General features: G+C 36.8%; 1 protein-coding gene across 2 annotated transcripts in view; it reads left to right on the top strand.

The window, feature by feature from the left end:
* TUSC3 (tumor suppressor candidate 3) overlaps positions 1 to 13,928 on the top strand; it is a 124,553-nt gene that overhangs the window by 31,447 nt on the left and 79,178 nt on the right. For both annotated transcript variants that reach the window (XM_066380249.1, XM_066380250.1), the window contains exon 2: positions 694 to 863. In XM_066380249.1, coding sequence (XP_066236346.1) covers positions 694 to 863 — 170 coding nt within the window. The remainder of the gene's footprint in view (positions 1 to 693; positions 864 to 13,928) is intronic.

Genomic DNA, 13,928 nt, shown 5'->3' with positions numbered 1-13,928 from the left:
AGCTTTGCGTTTATGAGATTCCTCCCTGTTGTCACAGGCTGGAGCTTAGAGGGCAATGTAAGGTCGAGTTGAGGCTCCCCGTTCAGCCTTTGCGGGTGAGAGTGGTGGGGCTGCATTTTCTCTGTGGTTTCTGGTTGGAGTAGTGCAGTTGTTTCTTAATCTTACTTCGTTGCCCATTCTTGTCCTGTGGTAGAGAGACCAGGCACTATTTTTTTTTTTATCTGTATTCACTGGCCTTGAGTTGCTGACTAGTCCCACAACCCATCTAGGATGGGTGAGGCTCAAAGAAAACGCAGCGAACTCACTGCCGTGTCCTTCTGGGGTCCTGTGGGCCAGTCCTCCTCCATGTTTCCCTTTCCTGGTCTTCTTATGCCTGTTTTCTATTTAACGGTCAGTCTATAGCTGTATTTCATGAGAGAGTGAGGGAGAGCATGTCTATTCCATCTGTCTGGAGGTGGTGGAAGTCTGTTTTACCTGTGGTGTCTGTTTTATAAACCTGTGAGATCACTAGGAAATGTAAAATGAAATATTTTATGCAAAAAAGGCCTATTAAGAATGAATATATTCACAAAACAGGGACTTTTAACAAATTAATTTTTGCTAAAATACAATCTCACGTAATTCTGTTTATATGAAATGCAAACTGGAGTACTTTAACCCTGTGTGAATTTAAGTTCTGATGTTTACTTGCAGAATCTTTTAGCTGAAAAAGTAGAACAGCTGATGGAATGGAGTTCCAGGCGCTCAATCTTTCGAATGAATGGCGATAAATTCCGGAAGTTCATAAAGGCACCTCCTCGAAACTATTCTATGATCGTCATGTTCACAGCTCTGCAGCCTCAGCGACAGTGCTCTGTGTGCCGGTAATTAGTGCATTTAAACATTTAATATATTTAAGATAAATATATGTAATAGAGTTAAACAGTTATTTAATGTTGTAATCAGATACAACTATGAGCATTTAAAAGTAAGCTAAAGATCATTGTACTCTAGAAAATGACATTAATAGGCCAGTATTCTTTTATTGTGTAAATATTTATTGACAAATTCTACATATAATCATAAGAAGTATTTGTTATTTTTATGTTCTTTATAAAGGTTAGAATGTCATAGAATTCGGTTTGAATATTGCCTTGAATATTGCCTTGACTATATCTTGTAGACAGTGAAGTAGCCCCGTTAGACATAATCTATTTTAACAGTTTAATAGTGAGAACACTCTGACCAAGGAAGTACATTTAGTTTTCAATCTCTCCTTGCTTTGTGAACTAGATGTGAACACTTTGAAATGGATGAAATATTTTCCCTAGGAGCATACTAAAGAAAAATTTAGACAAGTACAAATATAATAGGCAACAAATGCTGTTTTTTAGTTAAACTTTTTATTTTGAAAAAATTACAGATACAGACAAATCAAAAATCTTTTACCTGCAGTCCTACAGTGGTAACATCTTGCAAAGTGATATACAACATCACAAGCAGGGGTTTGGTATCCGTACAGTCAAGAGACAACAGTTCCGTCCTCATCAGAATGTTTCCGGTTGCCCTTTCTTGCCACCCCCACACATCCATTCCATTGCCCACCTCCAGAATTTGTCCTCCGCTTCTGTGCTTTGTTAAGACTTATATAAATGCGTTCATACAGTGTAGGACCTTTTCAGTTTGGCTGTTTTCACTTTACTTACAATCATTTCCTCCAAGTCCATCAAAGTTGTTACTTTTATCAACAGTTTATTGTTTTTATTACTGAGTAATAGTCCATGGTATGGATGTTTAATCATCCATCTGTTAAAGGGGATGAGCACTGTTTCTAGCTTTAGGCTATTACAAACACTACTGCTGTGAAAATTCCTGTCCAGGTTTTTGTGTGAACTTAAGTTTTTGTTTCTCTAGAATAAAGAGTATGATGCTTCGTTTGTATGGTGGTTGCATGTTCAGCTTTATAAGAAACTAAATGTTTCCAGAGTGGCTGTATCATTGTCCAACTCCACCAGCAGTGTGTAAGTGAAGTCATTTTTCCATATTCTCACCAGCATTTGGTGCTCTCCGTATTTTATTTTTAGCCATTCTGATAGGGATGGGGTGCTATCACATTGTGGTTTTATTTTGTATTTCTCTAGTCGCTAATGCTTTGAACATCTTTAATGTGCTTATTTCTCTTGTCAAACATTATTTCCACTGAGTTTTGAGAGTTTTTTTTTCCCTGAGTTTTGAGAGTTGTTTTTTTTAATATATTGAAGATACTAGTTCTTTGTCAGATGTGTGGTCCTCAGGTGTTTTCTTCTAGTCCATGGCTTGCTTTCACACTCATAATGGGGGCCTCTGCAGATTGTCATTTTGATGAGGTCCAGTTTATCACCTGTTTTTTTACTGCTTTTTTCTTATCATATTGAACAACTGTTTGTTTAGCCCTAGATCCCCATGTACTTTTTGTGATTTTTTTTTTTTTACTAAATTTTTATGTGTTATATATTGATCTGATCTTTGGGAGAAAAAGCATTCAGTCTTTCATTATTAAGTACTATATAGTAATAGATATCATTTATCCGGTTGAGAAAGTTCTTTAGTCATAGTTTGCTGAGAGTTTTTATCCTGAATGGCTATTGGATTTTATCAGGTTTTTATTATGTCACATGATATTATTTTGCTGCTTTAGCTAGTTGATATGGTGGATTACATTGACCGATTTTCAGGTGTTGGACCAGTCTGACAATTTGAGATAAATCTCACTTAATTGTAGTGGTATATTATTCTTTTTATGCACTGACAGATTCTATTTGCCAATATTTTGTTGTCAAATATTGCATTTAAGTTTATGATAGATACTGATATGTATCATTTTTTTTTTTTTGTATTTTTCTGAAGCTGGAAACGGGGAGAGACAGTCAGACAGACTCCTGCATGCGCCCGACCGGGATCCACCCGGCACGCCCACCAGGGGCGATGCTCTGCCCACCAGGGGGCGATGCTCTGCCCCTCCGGGGCGTCGCTCTGCCGCGACCAGAGCCACTCTAGCACCTGGGGTAGAGGCCAAGGAGCCATCCCCAGCGCCCGGGCCATCTTTGCTCCAATGGAGCTTTGGCTGCGGGAGGGGAAGAGAGAGACAGAGAGGAAGGGGGGGTGGAGAAGCAAATGGGTGCTTCTCCTTATGTGCTCTGGCCGGGAATCGAACCCGGGTCCCCCGCACACCAGGCCGACGGTCTACCGCTGAGCCAACCGGCCAGGGCTGTATCATTTTTTAATATCATTTTATGCTATTTTATCTAGTTTTGGTACCAGGGTAATATTGTCCTCTTAAAGTGAGTTGAGAATTGTTCCCTCCTACTTTATTTTTCTGGAAGAGATTGTGGAAAATTACACAATTTTAGAAGATTATGTTACTACTTCTTTAAATGTTTGATAGAATCCTCTAGTAAAACCATTTGGGCATGTAGATTTCTTTTAGGAGACTAAATTATTTATTCCATTTCCTCAGTGGTTAAGGACAATTCATGTTGTTTCTTTCTTCTTGGCTGACTTCTTGAGCACTTCTTTTGTTTTTAAGAACAATGACTTTTTGTTTCATGGCTGCGCCTTCCAACTCTGAACACTGTCTATTCACCTGCAGACTTGACTTAGATTTCTAAGTCATTTTGAACTCCAGTGGAAACTGAAGTGATTAGTAAAGTAGGTCAATGAAAAAAGAAACAAATAGTTTTGTTTATACAAATTTGCAGAAAGTGAATTTCAATGTTTTGAAATTTTCAAGAAGGATCTTATCACATCCTAATAAGGAGTCTTTATTGGGGCATGGCTAACAGGGGGTAAAATAGATGGTGAGCAAAGTAGTTTGAAAAACAGTATGTCAGGTGATTTGGAGTTCCTCTCTGTCAAACTTGAGGACCGGTACTCAAGTGATTATTAACACTGTTGTCAGAATTGGGCTAGTGCATCTGGGTAAAGGGTATATACATATACTTCTAAGGGATGCTTTGAAGCCCTACAGGCAAAACTACCACCTTAACTGACATTTTAGTGTAAAGTACAAAATGTCTTGTGGCATGCTACAGGACCATGTACACTTTAGGAAAATCATTGGCTTGCTCCTAAAACCTGACATTGATTTCCTATATTCAACATTACATGAAGAAATATATTTATTTGACCATTGTATTTTTGGCAGGTGTCTAGAAATACTTTATTGTTGAACTGTTTATATCACAGTTACTTGTAATTGTAATTGTATGTATTCTGAGAACGTTAACCATAACATAGTATTAAAAGATACATCCTCTAGTTAATATTCTACTGAACTCATGATATTGTTAAATGAATTAAGTATGGACCCTTAATTTTTTAAATGACACTTAGCTCAAAGCAAACCTTTTCTGTTTGCTTAGTATAGCCTGTTTTATAATAAAGTTTTACATTTTAGAATAGTTTTAGATTTATGAGAAAAAATGTTTGAAGTTATTAAAAAAAGTTAAGATAATATATGGATCATATATATGGATCATATATGGTGGGTTGTTAGAGAACAGAGAAAGAAAAGGTGAAGCTTTAGAAGCAAATAAAAAATGTAGAGCAGATACATTAACTTTCTGATTTAATTGTTCCATGCCCAAACTTTCTGATTTAATTGTTTCAGGATGGCCCCAACGTAATGCCATTTACAGAAATATGATCCAGGAGATTCTATGCAGCCAGGACAGAGAAAGGGGAGATAAGTAGGTTCACGATTCATAGGCTTTATTTCCCTTGAGGAACAGGGAATGGGAAGGTTAGGTGGATGAGCATATAGCATTGAGGATCCTTTTTCAAACTAGAATATCCAACTTCTTAGGAGCCTGTATAATTAAATCATTTCTGCCCCATGCTCAGCAAATAGGAAGCAAGAACACCCTTCTTGGGGGACTACATGTTTGGTTTATGGTGTGGGGTGGATTAGGCAAAATGCTTTGCGAGTGCTCGTGAGAGTATATTTAAAATGTGCAACTATGGGTTCAAAGTTGGGTGGGGGTCAAAGGAAATCAGGCAATAGCCGATAAACTAGGTATAATGTAAGCTATATTTTCACAGGAGCGAAGAACAGATTTTGTGTAAAAATAGGACAGGATTAAAAATTAGGAAGTTGTCACAAAGGGTTCGTTATAAATAATTTACTGAAGTATAAAATCGAGGATTTTTATGTTGTAGAGAAGCTTGAGGAGCTATAAGACTGTGGTAATTTCAAGATTAAATGGTGCTAGAATTACTCAGGATGATAATGGAATTGGAGAGGAAGAAAATTAAGTGGGCCTATAGAGGGATGCCTTAGATTTTGTTAGAGGAGGATGATAAATTTCTGTTTTGTAGCAATATCAGATTCAAGGAGGATTTGTTAAAAATTGTGGATGAGCAGTGTTCTGAGATCTGTTATGGAACCAAAGAGAGTACTGTGACCCATACGATAGCGGGCAGAGTGGGTCAAAAATATCTCAACTAAGAAGAGGTAAAGAGAGTTGAGAAGAATTCATCAAATTACCATATATTTTGCTCCATTAGATGCACCATTTCCCCCCCAAAAGTGGAGGGGAAAATGCCTGTGTGTCTTATGGAGCAAAACATGTGGTATATGCTTATATTCTAAATTAAGCCTCAAAGGGAGTTGTAGATTCATTGAGAAAAACACCCTATCATAAGAAGCCATCCCCCCCCCCCTTTTTTAAAAGGAATTAAATTCTAGGTCCTTCTGTGGCAATGGAATTTTGGAACATTTTTAAAAAAATAAAACAGCCATCATTTTTTAATTCTGTAGAATCATTGTCAAGTTCATAAGCTATTATTTTTAAATCTTTGTGTTTTCATTTGTGAGGCTTTCTGCTTTTTCCTTGTGGTATTTTCTTCTAGTTAACTCACATTTAGTTGTTTTTAGGTGGTGGATAAGTTATTGGCTTCCTTGTAAGCCCTCTTAGCAAATCATTCCACTCTTCCTTCACACAGTCCGTTTATTCACAAATTTCAGAATTCAATTCTCACCTTCCTCAATGCTAACATAAAACTCCTGGGCCAAATAAAGTTGTTAATTAAGTCTACCCAATACAGTTCTCACCTCCCTCCCATAAGTATTAACCCCAACTTCCTTTCTCAAATTGTACTAACAGGAATATTACCCATAATTGTTAAATCTTTTAGGTATATTGTTCCACAGAGTTGCTCATCTCTTCGAGAAGTCACAGAGAATTCTAAGAACAAAATATCCTCTTCTAAGGTTATTCGTATGAACTAGTAAGTATAAGAAAAAACCGTCCAGATGAAGGAAAATAAAAAATCACATGTAGAATCAAGCAGGATGTGTGAGTAAACAAGGTGTTGGTGATGTCTTGGATAGTAACATACTATTAGACTTAAAATGAATGAAAAAAGTAATTATAAAGGTATTTAAAAAGCGAAGATGAATAAATTACTTACGTGGACATAAGAGGTGTTACCTGGCTAACATATTTCCTTCTGTAACTAAATAAAGTGTTGTTTACTATGTGTATGTCATGCTCACTACTATAAAGGTTAGGTCTGAGAAAATCCATTTCAAAGATGAGGACATCAGAGCTGAGAGATTATATGATTTATCCAAAGTCACAGAGCTGGCACCTGACAGGGTTGGGATTTGTGACCCTGGAGCTAATAGAGTTTAATGCTTTTTTAAAGTGTACACATTCATCATAGCCTTTACCTTGTGAACTGTCATTTGTATTTTGCTTTTGCATTTCCAATTAAGATTATTAATCTTTTAGAGCAGGGCTCCATCAGCCAGCATTTATTAAACTCATTAGGTCATGAAAAGCTTCTATTCAGAGAAGCATCTCATAACAGGGACTGGCGAGTGGGAGATAACTGACCGAAACCTCGTGGAAAAGAGCTCATCAGCCTTTTATTTCATTAAAGCGAGGTCACATCTCTTATGAGATTAGATTAAAGTGAGCACGTAAGGTGAAAATCGTGTATAGATAAAATTACCCTTGTACATCACTTAATGCTCTTGTAAGTGCTTGGTAAATGGTTTTGGGAATACAGCCCTTATCATTCCCTCTATTCCTTAGATAATATTTTTCTATGGCCTTAATTATCGTCACTCTAATATGCCTGGCTACATGAACAAAGAGTTCACTTCTTGTCAAAGTCTAGCAGACTCTCATGGCATTCACAGATTCCTTGCCTGATTTGGCTAATACATGAAAACTGTTTCAGGCTTGAATGAATCCATGACCAGTTTAATATAAAGGATGTTCTAAGGTTGTTGCTGAGCTCAATCTAATTTATTATTTGTAAGTTGAAGGCATATGATATAACTTCACTGTATTAAATTTCTTAGTTAGTTCTTGCTGAGAGTTGGATGATTCCAATCCTTTTACTGTTTTCAGTAACCTTGTATTACGTGTTAAGTAGTAGCAGTCTCTGAGCTCAGTTTTCTGTATTATTTGTATATAAAGTCCATCATTAGTCTCCTGTCTTTTTAATTTCAAACTACAGAAAATTGAAACAGTAGTACAAGGACACAATCTACCCTTTACCAAGACTCACTAATTATTAATATTTTGCCACTTTGATTTTACTCATCTGTGTCATAAATGATTAAATGAGTTAGATGTCAGCAAATGTACACATAAGTTGTTAGACATGATGAAATATCACTGCTAAAGATTTCAGTATTCATCTTTTAAGAAAAGGAAATTCTTATGTAGTCAAAATACTATCACTTTTATGTGAATTGAGATTAATTCAATATAATCTTACTGTACTGTCCCTGTTTGACTTTCATGTTTGTTTCCAGAATGTCTTTCGGAGCCTTTCCCCCCATTTCAGATCTTGTCAGAGTTTATAAATTACATTTTGTTGTTATGCATCTTTACTTTCTTTTAATCTATAAAATTCCCACACTTTTAACCTCAGCTGACTTCTTTAGAAAAGAGTCTAGCCTAGTAGCTTTGTTAGTGTCCCATGCTCTGTGGGTCTGTCTGTTGTTTGCCTCTTCAAGATTAACTTCGTAACATCTTCTTGTATTTTATTTACGTCTATTTTTGAGGTTTTGAATTTTTCACTTGAGATGTTTTAATGACTTCAAATGTGTGTCTAATTATACTTAATTCAAGTTGGAATATTGTGTTTTATTTTTCCCCTTTTTATGGATGTTTGATAGGAAAAGTTTTCATCAATTGAATTTTAATTCTTTCATTTTTCTTCTTGTAGTAGCTTTGTATAAATATTGCTGGTTGTTTGCTGTTCTTTCATTTATTTTCTTTCCTAAACCAGAAATAGTAGTTTAGATGTGGAAGTAATGGTTAGACTTTTAAGAAGCCTGATAGTTTTTAAATTCAGGTATTCTTTTCTTTTAATAAAGTGGAATAGATTGAACACAGAAGGTCTCTACCTCCCTACCTTCTGCCATTCCTTCCTTCCTCTTGTCCTTCATTCCTTCCAGGAATGTCCTTTAATTCTGAGCCACTTTATGTTTCCATAGGTCCTGCAATTTCCATGACTCATTTCTCCCCTCTCACTGCATCACCGGGCCTCCAGGGCTGCCCTTCTGCCTCTGCCAAGTTCCCTCTCTCTCCGCACGAACTGCTGGGTTCTCAGGCCAGCTCGTTTTGTGCCTGTGTACTGCAAAGCCCCTTCATTTGTGTTGACCAGTAGCCACTGTTCTTACCCACCAAGTCTCAGACTTGTTCTTGGTAATAATGCCCAATCTAGGTGAGATCCTTCCTTTCTACACTGATGTTTTCTTCTGCATCCACCTCTGCTGGGATTTCTCTATTTTTTTTCACAGCTTTCACCTTTCTTCCTGTTCTTGCATGGATTTCTGAAGTTACAGATTGTCATTTGCCCACTTTTATAGACCTTTACCTTCTGTGGTATTCTGTTTATACTAGTTATGCTATAGGCACGAATAGTTTTGTTTGCTCTTCTGGTAGATTTGCATAGTTTCAGAAACTATTAGTTGGTTGTCATTATTATATAGAAACCCAGTAATTTTTCTGGTAGAGTTTTTTTTTTTTTGTTTTTTTTTTTGTTTTTTTTTTACAGAGGCAGAGAGAGAATCAGAGAAAGGGATAGATAGGGACAGCAGGAATGGAGAGAGATGAGAAGCATCAATCATCAACTTTTTGTTGCGACACCTTAGTTGTTCATTGATTGCTTTCTCATATGTGCCTTGACCATGGGCCTTCAGCAGACCGAGTAACCACTTGCTCAAGCCAGCGACCTTGGGTCCAAGCTGGTGAGCTTTGGTCAAACCAAATGAGCCTGCGCTCAAGCTGGTGACCTTGGGGTCTCGAACCTGGGTCCTCTGCATCCCAGTCTGATGGTCTATCCACTGCACCACCGCCTGGTCAGGCTCTGGTAGAGTTAATCTTAGTAGGAAAATTTGGATTCTGACCATAAGTTGGAAAGTTCTTTGAAGGGAAAACCATTACACTAATATGATGACATGTCGATGCTCGAGCATACGCTGGTCCAGGCTTTGCCATTTCTATGCACTTACTAGGTTTCATTGAATGAAATGAATGAGAATATTACAAACTGGAGAAAAACATATTGAAAAAGGTGCTTATTACACACTTATGGAAGTAAATAGACTATAAAATAGCATTTTATTTCTCTAAACCTGCATTATTTATAAATATTACAACTGAAACAACACAGTTACTTTTGAATGTAGAGTCTTGATAGCTATTCTCAAGCACTCTGACTAAAGATGAAAGTTTCTACACTTGATCTCACAGCTAAGAATATCACTCATATATATATATATATATATATATATATAACATATATATATATAAATTCACCTTTACAAATTATAGTAACACTCGCATTCTTTTTAAGCACTTGTCCTTGATTACTGTGATTTTAGAATACAGGGTGGGACATAAGTAGGTTTAGAATTATTCATATGGAAAATAATACAATAATGAATAAATAATAATACAAGAATAAATTGTTTCACGTACTCACAACTGTAACCCTACTTTTGCCCCACCCTGTGTGTTAGTCCTTTAACATATTAGTAAGCGTGTTTATCATGGCCCCAGATTTTAGTTCCTAAATAATTTCTTTTAGATGTACAGGAGGCTTGGTCTCATAGGAATGAAGTCATACAATCCAATAACCTGTCAAGTAAAACAGCTTCAGATTTATTTCTCCTTTGTCTTTGATGACAGTCAAGTCCAATGAGAACATGACTTGCTGTGTCATCTGACCAAAGGGACTATGATGAAAGGGTGAAGGAACAAGTTAACATAGCAGATCCCAGTCACTGTCGTGACAAGGGCAGTCCCTCACGCCTTCAACCTCGCAGTCAGTGAGGGAGGGGTTACTAGCGAAAAATCAGCAGAAAGTGTGGTGACTTTTCCAAGTTTATACATTTAGTGCAATGCCTGACAAAGTCCAAATTTTCAGGATTCAGATGCGATATATACCTTTTTCTACTTAGACAAAAGCTAATAATAAGAGTAGTATTGCATTATTTGGAAATTATGTTGAGAGTTTTATGGGACATTTTTATATTTGTTATATTTTACACTAAATTATTATACTTTTATAATTTTTTTCCTGAGCATAGACTGAGCTCGTGAAAATTAGGGGATATTTAAAAAAAAAAGAAGCATTTGATTTTTTTTATTAAATAAGAACATCAGAAAAGCAAATGATAAGTCAAAGAAAGTTGATTATGTAAATGAGATGCAAAACCAACTTTTATTTCATTGGTGAAAATACACTATACAAAAGGCTGAAAGTACTGGAGTATCAGCACGTTCCCTGATCCCCTAATTTTTGTGAGCAGTAGATTTAACTTTAGAGGGAGGATGCACTGTAGAATCAGATGAAAGTACTTCATCTAAGAAGCCTTTCCATTTTTTTCCGGTATTCATTTATTCTAGCTATTTTCATACATCTGTGTTCATAAAAGGCACTTGGAAAGCTGGTTAAAACATATATTCTCATCCTCAGAAGGGTCTGACTAATTTAACATGATATGTGCTCAGGGATTTGTATTTTAAAAATAATCCACTTGCAGTCCAATTCTGCATATAACGAGCTTGCTTAGAAGTTGCCACTCCACCCTAACAACCAGTAAAATGTTGAACAGACTGAAAATCATCTCTTTATGGACCCATAAGAGAATCAATTTGGAAAGGATGGCGACTCCAGGGAGCCACAGTTTACCAGAGCAGAGACTTGTGAGCAGAAACTTCCGTGGGGGCTTTGCTGGGGCAGGAAGACCTGACTGTGATGGGTGAAATGCTGCAAGCTCTGTGTACAGCTCTTAGAGTAAGAACTTCAGGGGCACCCAGGCATGAAGAGCCCCTGTAGTACTGTGGAATTTACTCCAGGAGCTTGACCAGGTTCCTGCAGTAAATATCAGAGAAAAATCCTTCGAGGGGGAAAGGTATCATTTTGAAGTACGACAGAGCACTGTTCTTAGTAAGTCTTAGTTAACCAGACCCCCTCAACATGCTGGGGTATTAGTCAGTGGAACTGACGTGGGAAGGGTATACGCACCTCCACTGACCCAAGCACTCCATGTGGGAGAAAGGAAATACCCAGCGCCAGCCCACTTCAGCCATTCCATTCTACCTAGAGGAGGGGGGAAATGTGAGGGACAGCTGGGAAGTCCACAGTCCAGAGGCATAGGCCCATTGAAAGACAGACCTAATCACAGGACTGTAGACCACTCCCTTCTCCCCATGTTTCACCCTTACATTATTAATGGCCTATTTAGCAGTTTCTTTTCCCCTGATATATCATGTCTCGCTATCAAGAAAAATATTACAAGACTTATCAAAAGGTAGTAAATACAATTTGAACAGAGAAAGAATTAGAACCAGACATGGTAGGGATGTTGGAATTATTAGAACAGGAATTTAAAATAACTATGATAATAACTTAAGGGCTCTAATGGATAAAGCAGAGAGCATTCAAGAACAGACAGGCCATTTAAACAGAGAGATGGAGGTCCTATGAAAGAACCAAAACAGATGTTAGAGATAAGGAACACTGTAACAGAAAAGAAGAATAATGTTGAGGAACTTATTAGTAGACTGAACACGGCTGAGAAAAGACTGAGCTAGAGGATATATCAGTGGAATCCTTGAACATTGAAAAGCAAAGAGAACAAAGACTGAAGAAAAAAAAGCACACAGGAGATCCAAGGGCTGTGGGACAGATACAAAGGTCTAACACATGTATAATGGGGCACCAGAAGGAGAAGAAAGGAACAGAAGACATAGTTGAAACATTAATGACTGAGATTGCTCTATGTTAATGTCAGACACCAAACTACAGCTTGAGAGGTCAGAGAACACCAAGTAGGATAAATGTCAAACAAACATAACACAAAACTACATCTCAGCATATCATCTTCAGACTACAGAAACTCAAAAAAATACCTGAAAGAAACTAGTGGAAGAAAAAGACCTAAAGAGAAAAATATAATGAAATTCAACTTCTCAAAAACCATCCAGACAGGATGAGAGTGGAGTGAAATATTTAAAATGTTCTGAGAAAAATAAAACGTTTTAAACGTCTACCTAGAATTCTGCACTCTGTGAAACTGTCCTTCACAAGTGAAGGAGAAATAGTTTCTGAGACAGAGAAAATTTGAGGATATGTGTAGGCAATTACACTGTCTTGCTGGTATGTTCTTAGAGAGAAGTAAAATATATAGATTAGGTCAGAAACTTGGAGCTACAGAAAGAAGAGTAGCAAAGAAGGAATAAGTGAAGGTCAAGGAAAATCTTTTAGAAAAGGAAATAAAATGTAAACAAGATTGAGGAGGAATACATAGAGTATCTTTGTTAGCAGGTGACTTGATCATCTATATAAAAGATCCAAAGCATCAACAACAACAACAAAAACCCATGACACTAATGATCAATTATAGCAAGGTTGGATGATACAAGGTCAATATGCACATCAGTTGCTTTCGTATGTAAACAACAAACACTTGAAATTTAAAGTTAATAACACGATACCATTTATATCAGCTCCCCCAAAAAGGAAATATTAAGGCTTAACCCTAATCAAATATGTAAAAGATTCATATTAGAAAAAAATTTCAATACTGATGAGTGAAATCAAAGAATTAGATAAATGAAGAGATATTCCATTTCCATTGACTAGAAGACTCAATATTGCCAAGATGTTATTTTTTTCCCAACCTGAATAATAGTCCCAATTAAAATCTCAGCAAGTCATTTTATGAATACTGACAAACTGATTCTAAATTTTATGGAGAAAGGCAAAGGACCCAGAATAGCCCACACAATTTTTGAGGACGGGGTTGGAGAACTGATGCTACCTGACTTCAAGAATTACTACAAAACTATAATAATCAAGAAAGTGTGGTATTGTTGAAAGAATAGATGAATGGAACAGAATAGAGAACCCAGAACTAACCTCCATAAATACACTCAACTGATCTTTGAAAAAGGAGCAAAGGCAACACAGAGCAAAGGTAGTCTCCTCAGCATAGGCTGCTGGTACAACTAGACGCTCATGTGCCAAAAAATGGCACAGATCTTACACCTTTCACAAAAATTAAGTCAAAATAGATCATAGACCTGCATATAAAATGCATAACTATAAAATGCTTAGGAGGCAACATAGGGGGACACCTAGATGACCTCAGGCATGATGATACCTTTTTAGATACAATAACAGAAAGCACAGTCCTTGAAAGAAATAATTGATATGCTGGCTGTGGGGCAGAGACAAGTTGATTAACTTCTCTCCTCATGAAATGGGGATCGAACTAGTTTCTGTTATATAAGGCTTTGTGAAGATGAAATGACATAGATGTAGCTAAGGGTTCTTGGCACACTGTGAACTTCAGTGAATGTTACGATGATGGTGACTGCCTCAGTTAAGTAGAAAGCACCTAATCTCTGACTCATGAGACACAGTTTTTAAAA

Source organism: Saccopteryx leptura, chromosome 4 (assembly GCF_036850995.1).
Source record: "Saccopteryx leptura isolate mSacLep1 chromosome 4, mSacLep1_pri_phased_curated, whole genome shotgun sequence".
In the NCBI taxonomy this organism is placed as follows: Eukaryota; Metazoa; Chordata; class Mammalia; order Chiroptera; family Emballonuridae; genus Saccopteryx; species Saccopteryx leptura.
The sequence above is the reverse complement of the archived record's forward strand: the minus strand, read 5'-3'. Positions and strand labels throughout refer to the sequence as shown.